At 44.5% G+C, this 16,047-nt stretch overlaps 1 protein-coding gene across 1 annotated transcript; it reads left to right on the top strand.

Annotated features, from left to right (window-relative positions):
• Window positions 1–6,677: 6,677 nt before the first annotated feature.
• ATP5F1A (ATP synthase F1 subunit alpha) lies at window positions 6,678–14,260 on the top strand. The gene is made up of 12 exons (XM_069963238.1): window positions 6,678–6,852; window positions 9,019–9,097; window positions 9,500–9,669; window positions 10,051–10,224; window positions 10,915–11,081; window positions 11,889–12,037; window positions 12,722–12,873; window positions 13,053–13,277; window positions 13,349–13,456; window positions 13,547–13,691; window positions 13,779–13,929; window positions 14,035–14,260. The coding sequence occupies exons 1-12, from the start codon at window positions 6,793–6,795 to the stop codon at window positions 14,111–14,113; spliced, it is 1,659 nt and encodes a 552-aa protein (XP_069819339.1). The 5' UTR covers window positions 6,678–6,792; the 3' UTR covers window positions 14,114–14,260.
• Window positions 14,261–16,047: the final 1,787 nt, after the last annotated feature.

Here is a 16,047-nt window from a genome sequence, read left to right as displayed (position 1 = left end):
TTGTTTATTTATTAATTTATATTTATAAAATGGGAAAAGGTTTTTTTTTACATAAACTAGAAGCCCCCCTGGAGGATTTGTATATACATAGCACTGATCTCTCATAGAGATCAATGCTGTGTATATACACAGCAAAGATCCATCAGATCGGTCATAGATTGCTATGGCCTGCTGCCCTGCTGCAGGCCATAGCAATCTATTGCTGAGCCGGGATCAGCGTCATTCCAACGCTGAGGCCCGGCACGGGCAGAAGAATGGATCTCCCCCCCGCAATCGCATCGTGGGGGGGAGATCCGTGCCACTAGACACCAGGGATGTTGTGCATAAAGCACTTCAATACAGCTGTCAGGTTTGACAGCTGCATTGAAGTGCTTAATTAGCCGGCGCGGCAACGGGACCCGCGCCGACTAATAGAGGCGCTCCCGGCGGGACCCCGCTCTGAACACCCCCCGCGGCACCATGACGTACCAGGTACGTCATGGGTCGCTAAGGGGTTAAAGAGATTGTCCAGGCAATACTAAGTTGTCCCCTAACCACAGGATAGTGGACAAGTAAGAGGTCTAACCTCCGCACTCCCGGCAATCTCCATATTGACCTCTGGCTTCTTTGTTATGTACACAGATGCAGGTACGGCACTTAGCTCTATCCAGCAGTTCCATAGGAATAACCCGCCGGTCACGTGCCGTACCTGCACCTGTATTCATAACAACATCATGGAGGTCCAGACCCCCCGCAATCTCTTACTTATCCCCCTATCCCCCTTGTCTGGAAAACATGGATACAGCCAATGACTATATCCATGATTTCCACATAGCCTCAGGGCTTTATCCAACTTCAGCAGCCACCGCTAATCAAATGCCGAAAGTTCGGGTTCAGATGGACTCCAGCATGCTCCAGGTTCGCTCATCTCTATTTTTAATCCTGCATGCGAGGCAGAGAAAGAGCCATGAACTAGTCATCTGGGCTGTCACTATTAAATCATGTATAAACAGGGAGCTAAGCACTTTACTAACGATACAACAACAGGATGCTATCTCTGTTTTAATTGTAAACACGATAATCCCGCCCCCCCCCCCAAAAAAAAACACATGTAGGTGCAACCATGAATAATCCAAAATATACAAATGTTATTTTACATCAATCTACATAATACAAACAAAAAAAAACATTAAAAACACCTGTAAAGGGTGAACAATTCACAGAAGCAAGCATGATGTGCTATGCTTTGTACCGAGTACCTATCCCTATAATTTGGTATTTCAGGGTCCACAATAATCCTAAATAAATTCCAAAGAATATAATCATTCGCAATGTTCCCTGTTTTCTCCTTTTTTAAGTAAAGTGCATATACTGTAAACCTATAAACTATATATGTGAACACGTCACTAATTCCACAATAAGGTACTAGTGCAAGATCGAACCAAATAGTGCAAAATGCACAAAGATAAAAATATAAATGCCCCCCAAAAGAAGAAAAACACACAAAAAACAAACAAACAAATAGTGCAAGAAATGACAATAACAGAAATAAAGATATCAAGGGAAACAAAAAACAGCAATGTGCAAAATCACATAAGAAGGTTATCACCCAGGACCCTGTAAGCTACATCGGTCTAGACCCTACGTGTATCGTCACTCCCAAGTGGTGATTGAATGCCAGAAGTCAAACTTTACAATGCATTCTCTATGGAAGCGCGTGACTTCCGGCATTCAATCACAGGACACAGAAGAGGAGTTACAGGAGAGGCAGGTGCGCCCTGGATTTAAATGGCGCCCCGGGATCAGAACAAAGCAGCGCTGTGGGACACCGATCACCTGTGGTGAGTATATGCGCCAGCGCCTAACGGAGGGGCCAATAATAACTTTTTGTGAACCGCTTCTTTAAGCTATAATACAAAAAAGCAAAAATAAGTGTATCTGGACACAAACTATAATACAAATTATGATTCACTGGAGCGCATGTTCTCCAAATGATGATTCACTGGAGCGCATGTTCTCCAAATGATGATTCACTGGAGTGCATGTTTCCAATGTACACTGTAAATATATTGTCGTATGGAAACCCAAGTACTAGTATAGTAAATCAGTCGTATTCTACAGCTAATAAATTATAACAATAACATGAGGTGTATAATTATGACGCCATAATATTTTCAATACAATATTCTTACATTTTCTTAACTCCTTTCCCTCCTACTAAGTTATCTCCTGTCCCCCAAAAGTTCACTATACAAGAGATTATCTCTCCAGATTATCTCCTGACTAGCAAGAGTTCATCATATGAGAGTTAGTAAATTATCCAGCACGTTGGTTCTCAAAAATAACTCATAATCCACACAGTATTTTCTCGGTATTTCATCAGTCTTGATTCCACTTCCAAGGGGCAATCAGTAAATCACAGCTTTATATTTCACATTATCTTTTTTCTGAATCGATCATATTCTTTCAGCAATCACTGTCTTGTCTTGGCTCGAACCTCCGGGGGCAAGCACTTGTACACACAGAAAAAGACCCAGCATCATGGTCATCATAGATCACCAACATCAACACATTACAAAGGATGGAAGCCAAATATGCATTGCAAGGTGAAGTGAACAACACATCCTAGTTCACAGTCCAAATCATGTATCTTATATAGTTTATGGTCTATATCCCTCCTTGAAAGAAAAAAAGAAATACAAGGGAAAGTCTGGTGAAAATGTTTATTAAAGTATTGCACTGCACCCCAAAAGTTATACAAATCACCAATATACACTTATTATAGGAAATGCTTATAAAGTGCTTTTTTCCCTGCACTTACTACTGCATCAAGGCTTTACTTCCTGGATAACGTGGTGATGTCACTTCCTGGATAACATGTTGATGTCACTTCCTGGATAACATGGTGATGTCACTTCCTGGATAACATGTTGATGTCACTTTCTGGATAACATGGTGATGTCACTTCCTGGATAACATGGTGATGTCACTTTCTGGATAACATAGTGATGTGAAAGAACACATCATGGCGCAAAAAATGACACCTCACACAGCCCCATTGACCAAAGGATAACAGCGCTATAAGGGTACAAACACACACTGTATATGCAGCAGATCTGCAGCAGATTTGATGTGCAAATTTGATGCTGTATTCAGTTATTTAGATCTGTGTATTTGTTGCATATTTGCTGCGTATCGCAGCAGTAAATACGCTGCGTATACGGTGTGTGTTTATACCCTAAGCCTGGGAATGGAGCGATTTTAACCCTTTGAGGACCAGGCCCAGAATGACCCAGTGGACCGCGCAAATTTTAATCTTAGTGTTTCCCTTTTTCCCTCCTCCCCTTTTAAGAGCTCTAGCACTTTCAGTTTTCTATCTACAGGCCATGTAAGGGCTTGTTTGTTACAGGAATAGTTGTACTTTGTAATGGCGTCATTCATTTTACCATAACATGTATGATGGAATCCCAAATATATTATTTATGAAGATATAAATTGGTGAAATCGCAAAAAAGAATGCAATATGGTAACGTTTGGGGGGTTCCTGTGTCTACGTAATGCACTATATGGTAACAGCGACATGATACTATTATTCTATAGGTCAGTCCGAACACAACCATATGCAGGTTACACAGATTCTCTAATGTTATATATTTTTTTTAAATGAAATCCTTTTTTTTGGCAATTAATTATAAATAAAATGGGCCTATTGTGACGCTTATAACGGTTTTATTTTTTCACCTATGAGGCTGTATGTGGTGTCATTTTTTCCTCCATGATCTCTAGTTTTTATTAATACCATATTTGTGAAGATCGGACGTTTTGATCACTTTTTATAAAAAAAAATTTCTATATAATGTAACATAAAATCGGTAATCCGCTCACTTTTTTCCCTCTTTCCGTGTACGCAATGACGCTTATATTTTAATAGATCGGACAATTACGCACGCTACGGTATATTATATGTTTATTTGTTTATTTATTTTTATATGTTTTATTTATATAATGGGGAAGGGGGGTGATTTCAACTTTTATTGGGGGAGGGGTTTTGGGGTTGTGTGTTAGTGTTTTTAACTTTTTTTTTTTTACACATTTGAAGTCCCTTTGGGGGACTTTTACATTCACTACTTGGATTTTTACACTGATCATTACTATGCCATAGGCATAGCATTGATCAGTGTTATCGGCGCTCTGCTCATTGAGTCTGCCTGTGCAGGCTCAGTGTAGCAGATCGCCGATCGGACCGCACGGAGGAAGGTGAGAGACCTCCGGCAGTCCGTTTTACCGATCGGGACCCTCGCAGTCACACTGCGGGGGTCCCGATCGGTAAGTGACAGGGGACTCCCCCTGTCACTTACACTTAAACGCCGCGGTCGTGCCGCGATCGCGGCGTTTAGGGAGTTAATGACACACGGCAGCGCGATCGCTGCAGCGTGTCATTACCGGGGAGGTCCCGGCTGCTCACTGCAGCCGGCCCCCACCTCCTATGAAGCGCTTCATAGCGGAGCACGCTTCATAGCGGGAGAAACACCCAGGGCGTACAGTTATGCCCTAGGGCGTCTGGGGACAGACTTCCATGGCGTAACTATACGCCCTGGGTCGTCTAGGGGTTAAGGAACATATATTTGTTAACAATGGTTTGAATTTTTTACAGGCCATCAGATACAATATAAGTTATACATGTTATATATCGTTGTAATCGTAACGACTTGACAAAAATATATAACAAGTCAGTTTTACCCCAGGGAGAACGGCGTAAAAAAACAAACAAAAAAAAAAACAAATAAAAAAATGTGTTTTTTTTTCAATTTCACCACACATTTAATTTTTTCCTGCTTTTGCAGTGTACTTTATGAAAAAATTCAGCCTGTCATTGCAAAGTACAATTAGTGGCGCAAAAAATAAGGGCTAATCTGGGTTTCTAGGTGAAAAAATGCAAGTGCTATGGCCTTTTATGCACAAGGAGGAAAAAACGAAAACGCAAAAATTTAAATTGGCCCGGTCCTCTAAGGGTTAAGGCCGGGTTCACACTACATATGACATCAGCCATTCTGTGACCCAGCAGTGTCAAAGAACGGCCGGTGTCAGTGGAGTTCATCCTGGCCAGATGAACTTAATTTCTTTTGAATTGGGATGTGGGCACATTCAGGTGTGCCTGCATTCCACTTAGGGCCCTTTTACACGGAAAGATTATCTGACAGATTATCTGCCAAAGATTTGAAGCCAAAACCAGGAATGGATCTGAAAAGAGGAGAAATCTCAGGCTTTCTTTTATTACTTGATCTCTGTTTATAGTCCATTCCTGGCTTTGGCTTCAAATCTTTGGCAGATAATCTGTCAGATAATCTTTCTGTGTAAAAGAGCCCTTAGGGCGGGTTCACACTACGAAATTCTCGCGGACAATGTCCGCGGAATTCCGTCAGCTGTCCGCCCGCACGGGCACGCGCTTTTCCGCCGGCTCCATAGACACCATTCTATGGGCCGGCGTATTCCGCGATCCGCTGAAAGAAGTGACATGACACTTCTTTCAGCGTATAGCGGAATACGCCGGCCCATAGAATGGTGTCTATGGAGCCGGCGGAAAAGCGCCCAGATGTGCGGGCGGACAGACAGCGGAATTCCGCGGACATTGTCCGCGAGAATTCCGTAGTGTGAACCCGCCCTTACCCTTAGCCGACAAGGTAAAGTCTGTCTGGAGCAACACTTTACCTTGTCTTCTCTGTCAGTCTTGTGTGGTCGCTATTCAATGAATAGCGGCCGCACAAAACTGACACGTCATTTTTCTCTGCAGCCGCAAGGAATCCCGGCTGGAGTGTGTACTGAGTATATACACTCCGGTCGGGATCTCTGGCCAGTGATTGGCTGAGGGGCCTGAAGCTGCAGCCATGGCGCCAGGAGTGAAAGTAGAGAACAGGAGGAGACCGGGAGCGTGGAGAGGTAATGTATAACAGTCTAGGCCGTGGGCTGCACCGACATTGCTAAAGATATATAGGCTCAATAGGGCCATTAGTTTATAGCAGCGATAATTACACGCTAATTCACCCAATCGATTTAACGATTTTGAAGCAACGATTTCAAATAAATTGTTAAAAAAAATCGTTATTGCGATCGTTTTAAGATCGGTTAAGCCCATCTCACACTAAGGATAAATCGGTGGCAGACCGTTTACACGAAGCCAATTTTTAGAGAACGACCAACGACGATTTGAGAAAGGTTTGTGGAAAGATCAAAATGAACGATTTCTCGCTCGTCGCCTGTTCGTTCGCTGTGTTTACACGTACCGTTTATCGCTCTGATGCAATCGTTATCGCGAAAATTAGAACGATAATCTTTCTGTGTAAACGCGGCATTAGACTAGGCCATCAATATCCTATTGGTGGGGGGTGGGCTGACTCCTCCCACCTTCACTCACTTCCTTGGTTACCACACACTTAACCATGTAATTAGTATAATTTGCTGCGCTAAGAAGTCCTATGTATCAGGGTGCTGACAGAACAAAGTTTGTCTACTTGCCCTTGTGTGTGTAAAGTTGGTTTAAAAAAAAAAAATGCAGCGATAGAGGTGACATGTCATGACGTCACGGCGAATGACAGCTCCGGACGTTTTTTGCTATGTCCCTATGCCCTTGGATGAATAAAGCTAATTCAATTAAAAAAAACTGATTCTTAGAGTGGGCGGAGCTGGCGGTGGGCGGGAGTGACCTTCCCTTCACAAGCTCACAGCCGGCCGCCATCTTTTCAGTCTGCGCGGACAGGCGGACAGGGAGGACTTCCCACTCAGTTGACACCTCGCTCCTCACCGGCCGCAGCCACCATGCTCTCAGTCCGTGTAGCCGCCACTCTCGCCCGCTCCCTGCCCCGGCAGGCCGGTCTGGTAGGTGCCTTCTCCATGTTTTCCTCTAGGTTCCGTCTTCCCTCCTTCCAGCATGGCCGGCCTGGGCCTGCACCGCCGCTCCTTGTCAGCGTATACCGTGCGGCCTGTACTGCTGCAGAGGTCACCGGGGACGGCGGGGGGTGGCGGGGCTGCTGCTGCAGGGCAGCTCGGGGATAGCGGGGGCAGGCTAGGCCGCGGGTGTCCTGTGAAGGTCAATGGCGGCCGGTGTCATTGTCAGCAGTGACGGGCTGGTGGTCACCGGTCATACAGGATGGCGGCTCCCTGCAGCCACACACTGTGCCCTTCATATAGTTGTGTACCCCGGATTCTGCGTTATAATAGGGGGTGCGGGGGCCATGATGTCTCACTTCTATACTCTCCTTGTCTATTGCATCTTCTCACTGCTCCTCTCACCCCTTGCAAAACTACGTCCTGTTGCATGCTGGGAGTTGTAGCTTTGCAACAGTTGAAGTGCCATAAAGCAATGCCAGGCTAGAAGTACAGTGCTGTAAAGCGTTGCACATATCTGATTATGTCCAGAAAAAAAATATATAATAATTTGGGAGGTCACTGAAGAGGTTCTGCAGCATCTGTGCGCTGTATGGGTCTATCCTGGATCGATGTTGCCAGATGTCAGTTGACTCCTGGATCGCTTGGTCGGTCTTGTGTTTTTTTTTTTTTTTTCTGTTTTATTTGCAGTGGACGACAGGATAAGCAGCAATTAATTTGAGGAGGTGCTGACAACTGGGATCTACATGATAAAAAAAAAAAATCAAAAGCTGGGTGCTTAAAGGGGTCCTGTTACTCCGCCTCCTGGGGTGAAGCCTGCCCGACCAACCCCCCCGTAGGAGCCCTTTATACTCATCCCCCTCTTCAAGTACCGGACCCCGTCCTGCTTCTGAAAAAACCCAGTCGGAAGCCATGCGCGCGCTCACCAGAGATGAGTCTGATGCCTGTGGAGAATAACTTGAGCAGTCATTCTCTATGGGTGTCGGACTTATCTCTGGTGAACGCGCGCATGGCTTCCGACAGGGATCTTGCGGCGGGACATGGTCCGGGACGTCGAGGAAGGGGTAAGTATAAGGGGCTCCACCCCGGCAGCCAGGGTGACAGGTCCCCTTTAAGTAGTGTACTGTGCATGCATGACTCTTCTCCCTTCACTCTCTAGGATATTTGAACATGGCCAAGTTGTGATCTCTGAGCATGAATGGACTACTGGCCATGCTTGTGTACTACCACTCCATTCATTTGGAGGAAGTATATCCCTCATTTCTGGGTTTGCTTGGCCCTTAAAGGGGTTATCCAGCGCTACAAAAACATGGCCACTTTTCCCCCTCTCTTGTCTCCAGGTCAGGTGTGGTTTGCAATTAAGCTCCATTTACTTCAATGGAACAGAGTTTGAAACGCCACCCAATTTGGAGACGAGAGGGGGAAAAGTAGCCATGTTTTTGTAGCGCTGAACAACCCCTTTAATTCTCATTACAGAAAGTTATTCCTTGTCCATAAGATAGGGGGAATACTTAGGTTACCACTTGAGTTTAGTTTTTGTTTTTTTGTTTTTCTCTGGGATTGACATTGAGGCCCAGTTTATATTTGCAGAAATTTGTGGTCATAATGCGATTTCTATACAGTTTCGGCTTTGTTTTATAGACTGAAGACCTGGCCTAACAACTTGTCATGCCTGCAGTCCAGTTGGGAATTGCAGCCCAGACTTATCAAAGGGTGTAAAAAAAACTATGGTGTAAACTTCCCTCAGCAACCAATCACAGCTCAAGTTCCATTTTACCCGAGGTGAAAGCTGAGCTGTGATTGGTTGCTCTGGGCAGTTTACACCAGTGTATATTTTACACCCTTTGGTAAATCTTCAAAGTGTCCATGTTACTAACATGAAATTGGCTTTAATATGATGAGGTTCAACAGGTGTTTTGAGTTTCCATTCTACCTATTGAGGACCCGTACATGATCTGATCATGCATAGGCAGAAATGGCTGTGTGACCCTCTGCTGTTCTGCTGTGCTCACACTTGATCTTGTCATGCCCTTGTATTGACTTGCACTTTGTCCTTCAGGCCTTAGCTGTCTCTTGCTATTGATATGTACAGCGGATGACTGAGGTCACTACTTTAGTAGTTTCTATTAGTGACTTGGGTCTGTTTTTCCCCCTCAGGTCTCCAAGAAGGCCCTTGGTGCTGCATTTGTCGCCACCCGTAACATCCATGCATCTGGTTCCTGGCTCCAAAAGACTGGTGAGTGTCTGATTCCTCTGTGCTGCTGTTCATTTCACATGAATGGTGATGGCGCTGTTGCTATGAAATGTCAAGGACATCCTCTTGGCTTGTGACTTTCTGCTCACTTTCACAAACCTTCACTTATCTATGGAACTTACCAGGTTCTCGTATAGACTTCACAGCCTCATAAATGTTAGCCTTGCTGTAAATTGGCATGTTTGGAGTTTACAGCATTGATAGTGTCCATTCATTGGTAAGCACAGTGTAACGCAGCTTTGTTACATATACATCATGCTATCAGATACAGGTTGAAAGCCTCTAGCCTCAGAGAATGATGGCTAGCAAAGCCTGCGCTATTGTGTGGATTGGGCTCAGTTTGTTAGATCGCATGTATTAAATGTCCCTCATTGCTCCCTGCAGGTACAGCAGAAGTGTCCTCCATCCTTGAGGAACGTATCCTTGGTGCAGACACCAGTGCTGACCTAGAAGAAACCGGACGTGTCCTCTCCATTGGTGATGGTATTGCCCGTGTTTATGGCCTCAGGAATGTCCAGGCCGAGGAGATGGTGGAATTCTCTTCTGGACTTAAGGTAGGCTGTTAGTAAAGTTGCCTTCATCTTGTAAACCCTGATGCCAACTGTGATCTGCCCAAGGGATTGCAAGGTGCCTGCTCAGCATAACATTGTTGTAGTTGACAGAACTCTTTGCATCATGGTTCCTTCATCTACTATAATGACTTAGCCAGTTTGTTGCCATGTGAAATTCCCAGTCCCAGTGTACCTCTTCATTCTTATACTGGTTGTCCTGTTACTGCACAGGAGGGTTCCTGGTGCGTGGTGTCATCTTGTAGTTGGGCACCACCAAAAACTTGGCACCTATCATGTTAAGCTGAAATCTTCATTACCCTTTATAGGGTTTATATGCACTTGTGTAGGGTTGTTGGCTAAACTGGATGTTCCTCTGTGTGCTAGGGCATGTCCTTGAACTTGGAGCCTGACAACGTTGGTGTCGTCGTGTTCGGTAATGACAAACTCATCAAGGAAGGAGACATTGTCAAGAGAACTGGTGCTATTGTGGATGTACCGGTCGGTGAAGAGCTGCTCGGCCGTGTTGTAGATGCCCTGGGAAACGCTATTGATGGCAAGGTCAGTGCCCTCGATTTACTTTAAGGGTCTGAATCTAGCGCTCTGACTCAACTTCCTCCTAACAGGCACAGAACAGCTGTATTATGTAAACTCTGGTCTATAAATACAGACTAACATCTAATCTAGATGGAAAGGGCAATATGTTCCAGTTCAGAAGTACAACCACCATAACCAGATGAAACTCCACCCCACAAAGGAATTAAAAATGACCCTTTTTTTTTAGGTCATAACCCTTGTGCTTGTTTCTTCTCTTAGGACATTAAAATATTGCGGCACAACTGTTTAAAAGAAATCATACAATGCATTTTTTTTAAAGCAGGGGAACTTGTAGCCCACCAGCTTTTGCCAAACTATAACTTCAATTATGCTGTTATAGCCAAAGCTTTGGTTTTATGTCCAGGCATGATAGGAGTTGTAGTTAAGCAACAGCTGCAGGTTTCCTATTCTTGATCTAAAGACTGAGCACTGTTGGAAGTGTCATGGCCTTGACCAGAGCTCCTCCAGCTGCTGCACAACTGCAAATACTATTTAAGGCCTGGGGTTTGCAGTAGCCATTGATCACATGCCTCTGCTTCCCAGGTGCTGCTTGGTTTTTGGAAGGGGCATTGTAGAGAATTAAAATCAGTCTCATAAGTTCTGTGAGGTAGAATAAAGTCCACTGTACAATCTAATGTTATACTTTTGCTATAGGGCCCACTTGGAGCTAAAATCCGCAGAAGAGTTGGACTGAAGGCCCCTGGTATCATCCCACGTATCTCTGTGCGGGAGCCCATGCAGACTGGAATCAAGGCTGTGGACAGTCTGGTGCCTATTGGCCGTGGACAGCGTGAGCTGATCATTGGTGACAGACAGACTGGGTAAGAAGGAATGCCTGTCATAGAGAACTAACCCTGTCATGTAGGCCTAAAGCGACTCTGTACCCACAATCTGACCTTCCAAACCACTTGTACCTCCAGATAGCTGCTTTTAGTCCAAGATCTGTCCTGCGGTCCGTTCGGCAGGTGATGCAGTTATTGTCCTAAAAACTTTTTTAACCTTGCAGCCCATGCCAAACGGGAGTATCTGTGCCCTAACTTTGCACCACCCCTTCATCCCTCCTCCCCACCCTCCACATCATTAGGAATGTTGCAGGCAGATTGCCTCCTATTCCTCACCTGTGTCAGCCCGGCACATGGGCTGGATCGTTAAGACACCTGTGCAATGTTCAGCATGCAGAAAATGTTCCAGTGGCATTCCTAATGATGAAGAGGGATGGGAGGGGTGGTGCAAAGTTAGAGCACAGATACTCCCATTTGGCACAGGCTGCAAGTTGAAAAGTTGTTTTTGTTTTTTTAAAGACCATAAATGCATCACCTGCCGAACGGAGCGCAGGACAGATCTTGGATTTAAAGCAGCTATCCGAAGGTACAAGTGGTTTGGGGGGGTCAGACGTGACGGAGCAAGAAGTTAACAATTGACGATTGCTTTCATGTACAGAAGTGACCACATTGGAACCGGTTACATATCGAAAACATGCGTGTTGATGGAAGCAGGACTGTCTACACTGCTGGGTTCAACAGAGTGCTTTTGATCTAAAATGAAATGCCTTGCATTTTACCTGTTATATCTAGGCTCCATACCTTCTCTACCATTGGGAAATGATGTACGCTATATTTACTTTACAGCAAGACCTCCATTGCCATTGATACCATTATCAACCAAAAGAGGTTTAATGATGGAACTGATGAGAAGAAGAAACTGTACTGTATCTATGTTGCCATTGGTCAGAAGAGATCCACTGTGGCTCAGCTGGTTAAGAGGCTGACTGATGCAGGTATGAGCATCCTTCTCCCCCATTACTTTTATATGGACTCCCAGATGTCTGCTAGTAAATTCAGACTTCATTTAAAGGTGTACTCTGGTGGGATAAATGTTTTCAAATCTGCTAGTGTCAGAAAGCTATACAGATTTGTGAACTGCCATATCTGAAGTCTTCAGTACTTGGTGACTGTCCCCCTCTTTTTGCTTTGACTTTGCATTATGACTTCTCTACACAGGTGTAAAGGTAAATTTTGCAGTTTTCATACCTTTGTTTTATATCATACATTAAGCTGCTTGTTCCAGATAAAATAAGATATGAAAACTGCAAAATTTACCCTTTTACACCTGTGTAGAGAAGTCATAATGCAAAAACAGGGTGTATTCTTTCCAGTCTGACACAGTGCACTCTGCTGCCACCTCTGTCCATGTCAGGAACTGTCCAGAGCTGTAGAGGTTTTCTATAGGGATTTGCTACTGTTTTGGACAGTTCCTGACATGGACACAGGTGGCAGCAGAGAGCACTGTCAGAATAGAAAGAATACAGCAAGTACTAGAAGACTGGAGATCTTTAAATAGAAGTAATGTCTTGACACCAGTTGATTTGAAAATTCTGCCCATGGCTTACCAGTACCAAACTCATTGTGATTGTGTTTTTTTTTTGTTTTTTTTGTTTTTTTTTTTTTTTCCCCCCCCATAGATGCCATGAAGTACACAATTGTGGTGTCTGCCACTGCCTCTGATGCTGCCCCCCTGCAGTACCTGGCACCATACTCTGGTTGCTCCATGGGAGAATATTTCAGAGACAATGGAAAACACGCTCTGATCATTTATGATGACTTGTCCAAACAGGTAACTATCTATGTGAATGTGTTGTGCATGTCAATCATGTTTCCTACAATTGTGGTGGTTCGGCAGTTCCAGAGAAAATGAAACCTTGCAGTGGGTGAATAAATGGATTGAGTTTTAGCTAAACCCTGTGTCTCAGTGTAGCGTATATAATGGTTACAGTTGCTGTCTTGTCTCTCCAGGCTGTGGCCTACCGTCAGATGTCTCTGCTACTGCGTCGTCCTCCTGGTCGTGAGGCCTACCCAGGTGATGTGTTCTACCTCCACTCCCGTCTGCTGGAGAGGGCAGCCAAAATGAATGACCAATTTGGTGGTGGATCTCTTACCGCTCTCCCAGTCATTGAGACCCAAGCCGGTGATGTGTCTGCTTACATCCCAACAAATGTCATTTCCATTACTGACGGCCAGGTGAGTGACTAAAGCATACACTATTGTGTCTCAAAGAAAAAGCAGAATGTACATATTCTGTCCCTTTTTAGATCTTCTTGGAGACTGAGTTGTTCTACAAGGGTATCCGACCTGCCATCAACGTCGGTCTGTCTGTGTCCCGTGTCGGTTCTGCTGCTCAGACCAGAGCCATGAAACAGGTGTGTAGATTGCATGGTAAAGCCTGTTTCTTCATCCAGCCCACAGATGCTCTTTACAGTGCCCATATTAAGTGTTACTCCTGCCCCTAGGTGGCCGGTACCATGAAGCTGGAGTTGGCTCAGTACCGTGAAGTAGCTGCTTTTGCCCAGTTCGGCTCTGACTTGGATGCTGCCACCCAACAACTGTTGAACCGTGGTGTCCGTCTGACTGAGCTGCTGAAGCAGGGACAGTATGGTAAGTAGTACTCTTTACCCACTGACCTTTACTTCTATAATGGTGACAGGGATCAGACACTTAGTGTAACATATGCATTGTCTTCAGTTCCCATGGCCATAGAAGAACAGGTCACCGTTATCTATGCCGGTGTGAGAGGATATCTGGACAAAATGGAACCAAGCAAGATCACAAGGTTTGAGAATGCTTTCCTGGCCCACATTAAGAGCCAACACCAGGACCTTCTAGCTACCATCAGGTGCGTTTCCACCCAGAGTCTCCCTTGCTATCGGGATTTGACCACTTAATTTTGCTAATACTAAACTTGTACTTTATTCTAATAATTTTTGTTCTTTTGCTTTAGGGCTGATGGAAAGATCTCTGAGCAGGCAGATGCCAAGCTGAAAGAAACTGTACTAAATTTCCTGTCCACTTTTGAGTAAACGCCCCATCAGTTTCCAATTCCAGTCTGTGGATGTTAATGCTTGTTCCTGGTTCCATTTTCACTAAACTTATTGAAGCACTTGTGCTTTTAATGTACAGAACTTTCTCAATTGGAGAATAAAATGTTCCATGAAAACTTTACTAAAGATGTATGGTAACTTCTTATATAGTAGATTTTCATAAAAACCCTTACAGTAGGGTTCTCCCAACTCCAGTCCTCAAGGACCACGAACAGGTCATGATTTGAGAATATCCTATACAGCGAATGTCTTTTGGTGATATAATACTGAAATAATACTAATTACATTACCTATGAAATCCTGGTGAACACTACAGTACCTTTTTTTTAAATGGGTAACTTGGCTGTGTACGGCTGCACTCATACTTCCCTTACGGACGGCGAAGTAATGGATTGGTTCCCTGCCTGGCATGATGTATAAATGTCATGCCTGCATCGGAAAACCAATGCATTACTTGCCTTCCCTGTCTGTAAAATTGCTGTGATGTGTGAATGCAACCTAAGTTATAAATAAAGGTAATCACCTTACTGATCTTCTGGTTTCTGACAGAGAAAACCTCTGTAGGCACAATCGCTGGCCAGTGTTACATGCAGTATCTGGCTGCACTGAGGTGGTCACGGGTTAAGAGTGATGTAGAAGTGCAGGTATAGGACCAGTAAGGTGATTGACTGACAAAGGGTACCTACCATTCTGGTGGTCAAAACTCAGGTACGCAGTCTTTTAAAGTGAAGTCAGCAGAACTGCTGTTAGCACCAAAGACTGCATTGTAATGCCTACTTGCCGATCACGCTGCAGGGCAGGTACCGGTTAAGGCTCTACTACATGGAGGAATCGGCGTGCGATCAGGCAGATTGGTGCTTGCAGTGCAATTACATGGCACAGCTAATCGAGCAGCCTGGGTGCATGATCAATCACTATTGTTTGTGTGGCCATAAACTGTTATTACCTGCACATCCCCTGTTTATGTAGGGAAATGTGCAGCTAGTAAACCTTTTTTGGCCTGCCCACAAGACACTCCTCCTCGGCTGATCATTGACACTTACATGGTGTTAGGGCCCTTATCCTGCAGATGGAGTTGGTGGTCCATGAGGCCTGGAGTTAACACTGCTATAGATGGCTAAGAGATCTTGGGGTCCATGTACAGACTTGAAGCCAAAGCCAGGAAGGGATTTGAAAAGGGGAGAAATCTCAGGCTTTACTTTATGACCTGATCTGTTTATAGTCTTTCTGGCTTCAAATCTTTGGCAGATAATCTGTCTGTGTAAATGGACCCTTAGATTCTCAAACATGTCCCTTTCACATTGCAGATAGTTAAAAATTGTGATTGAACTCTTGCACCTCCCCCTGCCCATATTTCTAAAATTAGCCGCCTTGTGGGTTTAAAGAGTTATTCAGGATAAGGATTCTTTCAGAAATGACATCACTCTTGGCATTAGATTGGGTTTGGTTTTGCACTTTGGATGCATGGAAGTGAACGAAGCAGTTATAATACCACAGCTGTTTCTGAAACAAAGGGGCATGACTGGTATAAGTATAGGGAGTTTTTAGACAGCTGTGTGTGGCTGTAGTATGGGGACTGTGCAGTGAGAATCGGCCTGGAACAATTAGGTGAAGGGATTTACATGGTAAAAACTTTTATAAAGTATTGTGTTGCTCCCTTACGGCTACTACTCAGTTCCATTTAAGTAAATGGAGCTTAATTGCAAACTGCACCTGAACTGGAGACAACAGTAGGGGGAAAAGTGGCCATGTTTTTGTAGCGCTGGATAACCCCTTTAATGCCCTTGCTCCCTTCCTTGCAAGATAGGACTAGGATAAATCACCAGGTGAAAAGTGCAAGTATACAAGATCAGGCAGCAATACTTTGACAGCCAACCAACAGACCCTGCAGGGCCCCTAGTGGGTCACTGCAT

The sequence above is a fragment of the Dendropsophus ebraccatus genome, chromosome 3 (genome assembly GCF_027789765.1).
Source record: "Dendropsophus ebraccatus isolate aDenEbr1 chromosome 3, aDenEbr1.pat, whole genome shotgun sequence".
In the NCBI taxonomy this organism is placed as follows: Eukaryota; Metazoa; Chordata; class Amphibia; order Anura; family Hylidae; genus Dendropsophus; species Dendropsophus ebraccatus.
The sequence above is the reverse complement of the archived record's forward strand: the minus strand, read 5'-3'. Positions and strand labels throughout refer to the sequence as shown.

Excerpts from the sequence above, each read along its gene's own strand:
- ATP5F1A (XM_069963238.1), top strand. The coding sequence starts at position 6,793 with ATGCTCTCAGTCCGTGTAGCCGCCACTCTCGCCCGCTCCCTGCCCCGG. Across the intron at positions 9,670-10,050 it reads AATTCTCTTCTGGACTTAAG|GGCATGTCCTTGAACTTGGA; the intron begins GTAGGCTGTTAG and ends TCTGTGTGCTAG. Across the intron at positions 10,225-10,914 it reads GAAACGCTATTGATGGCAAG|GGCCCACTTGGAGCTAAAAT; the intron begins GTCAGTGCCCTC and ends CTTTTGCTATAG.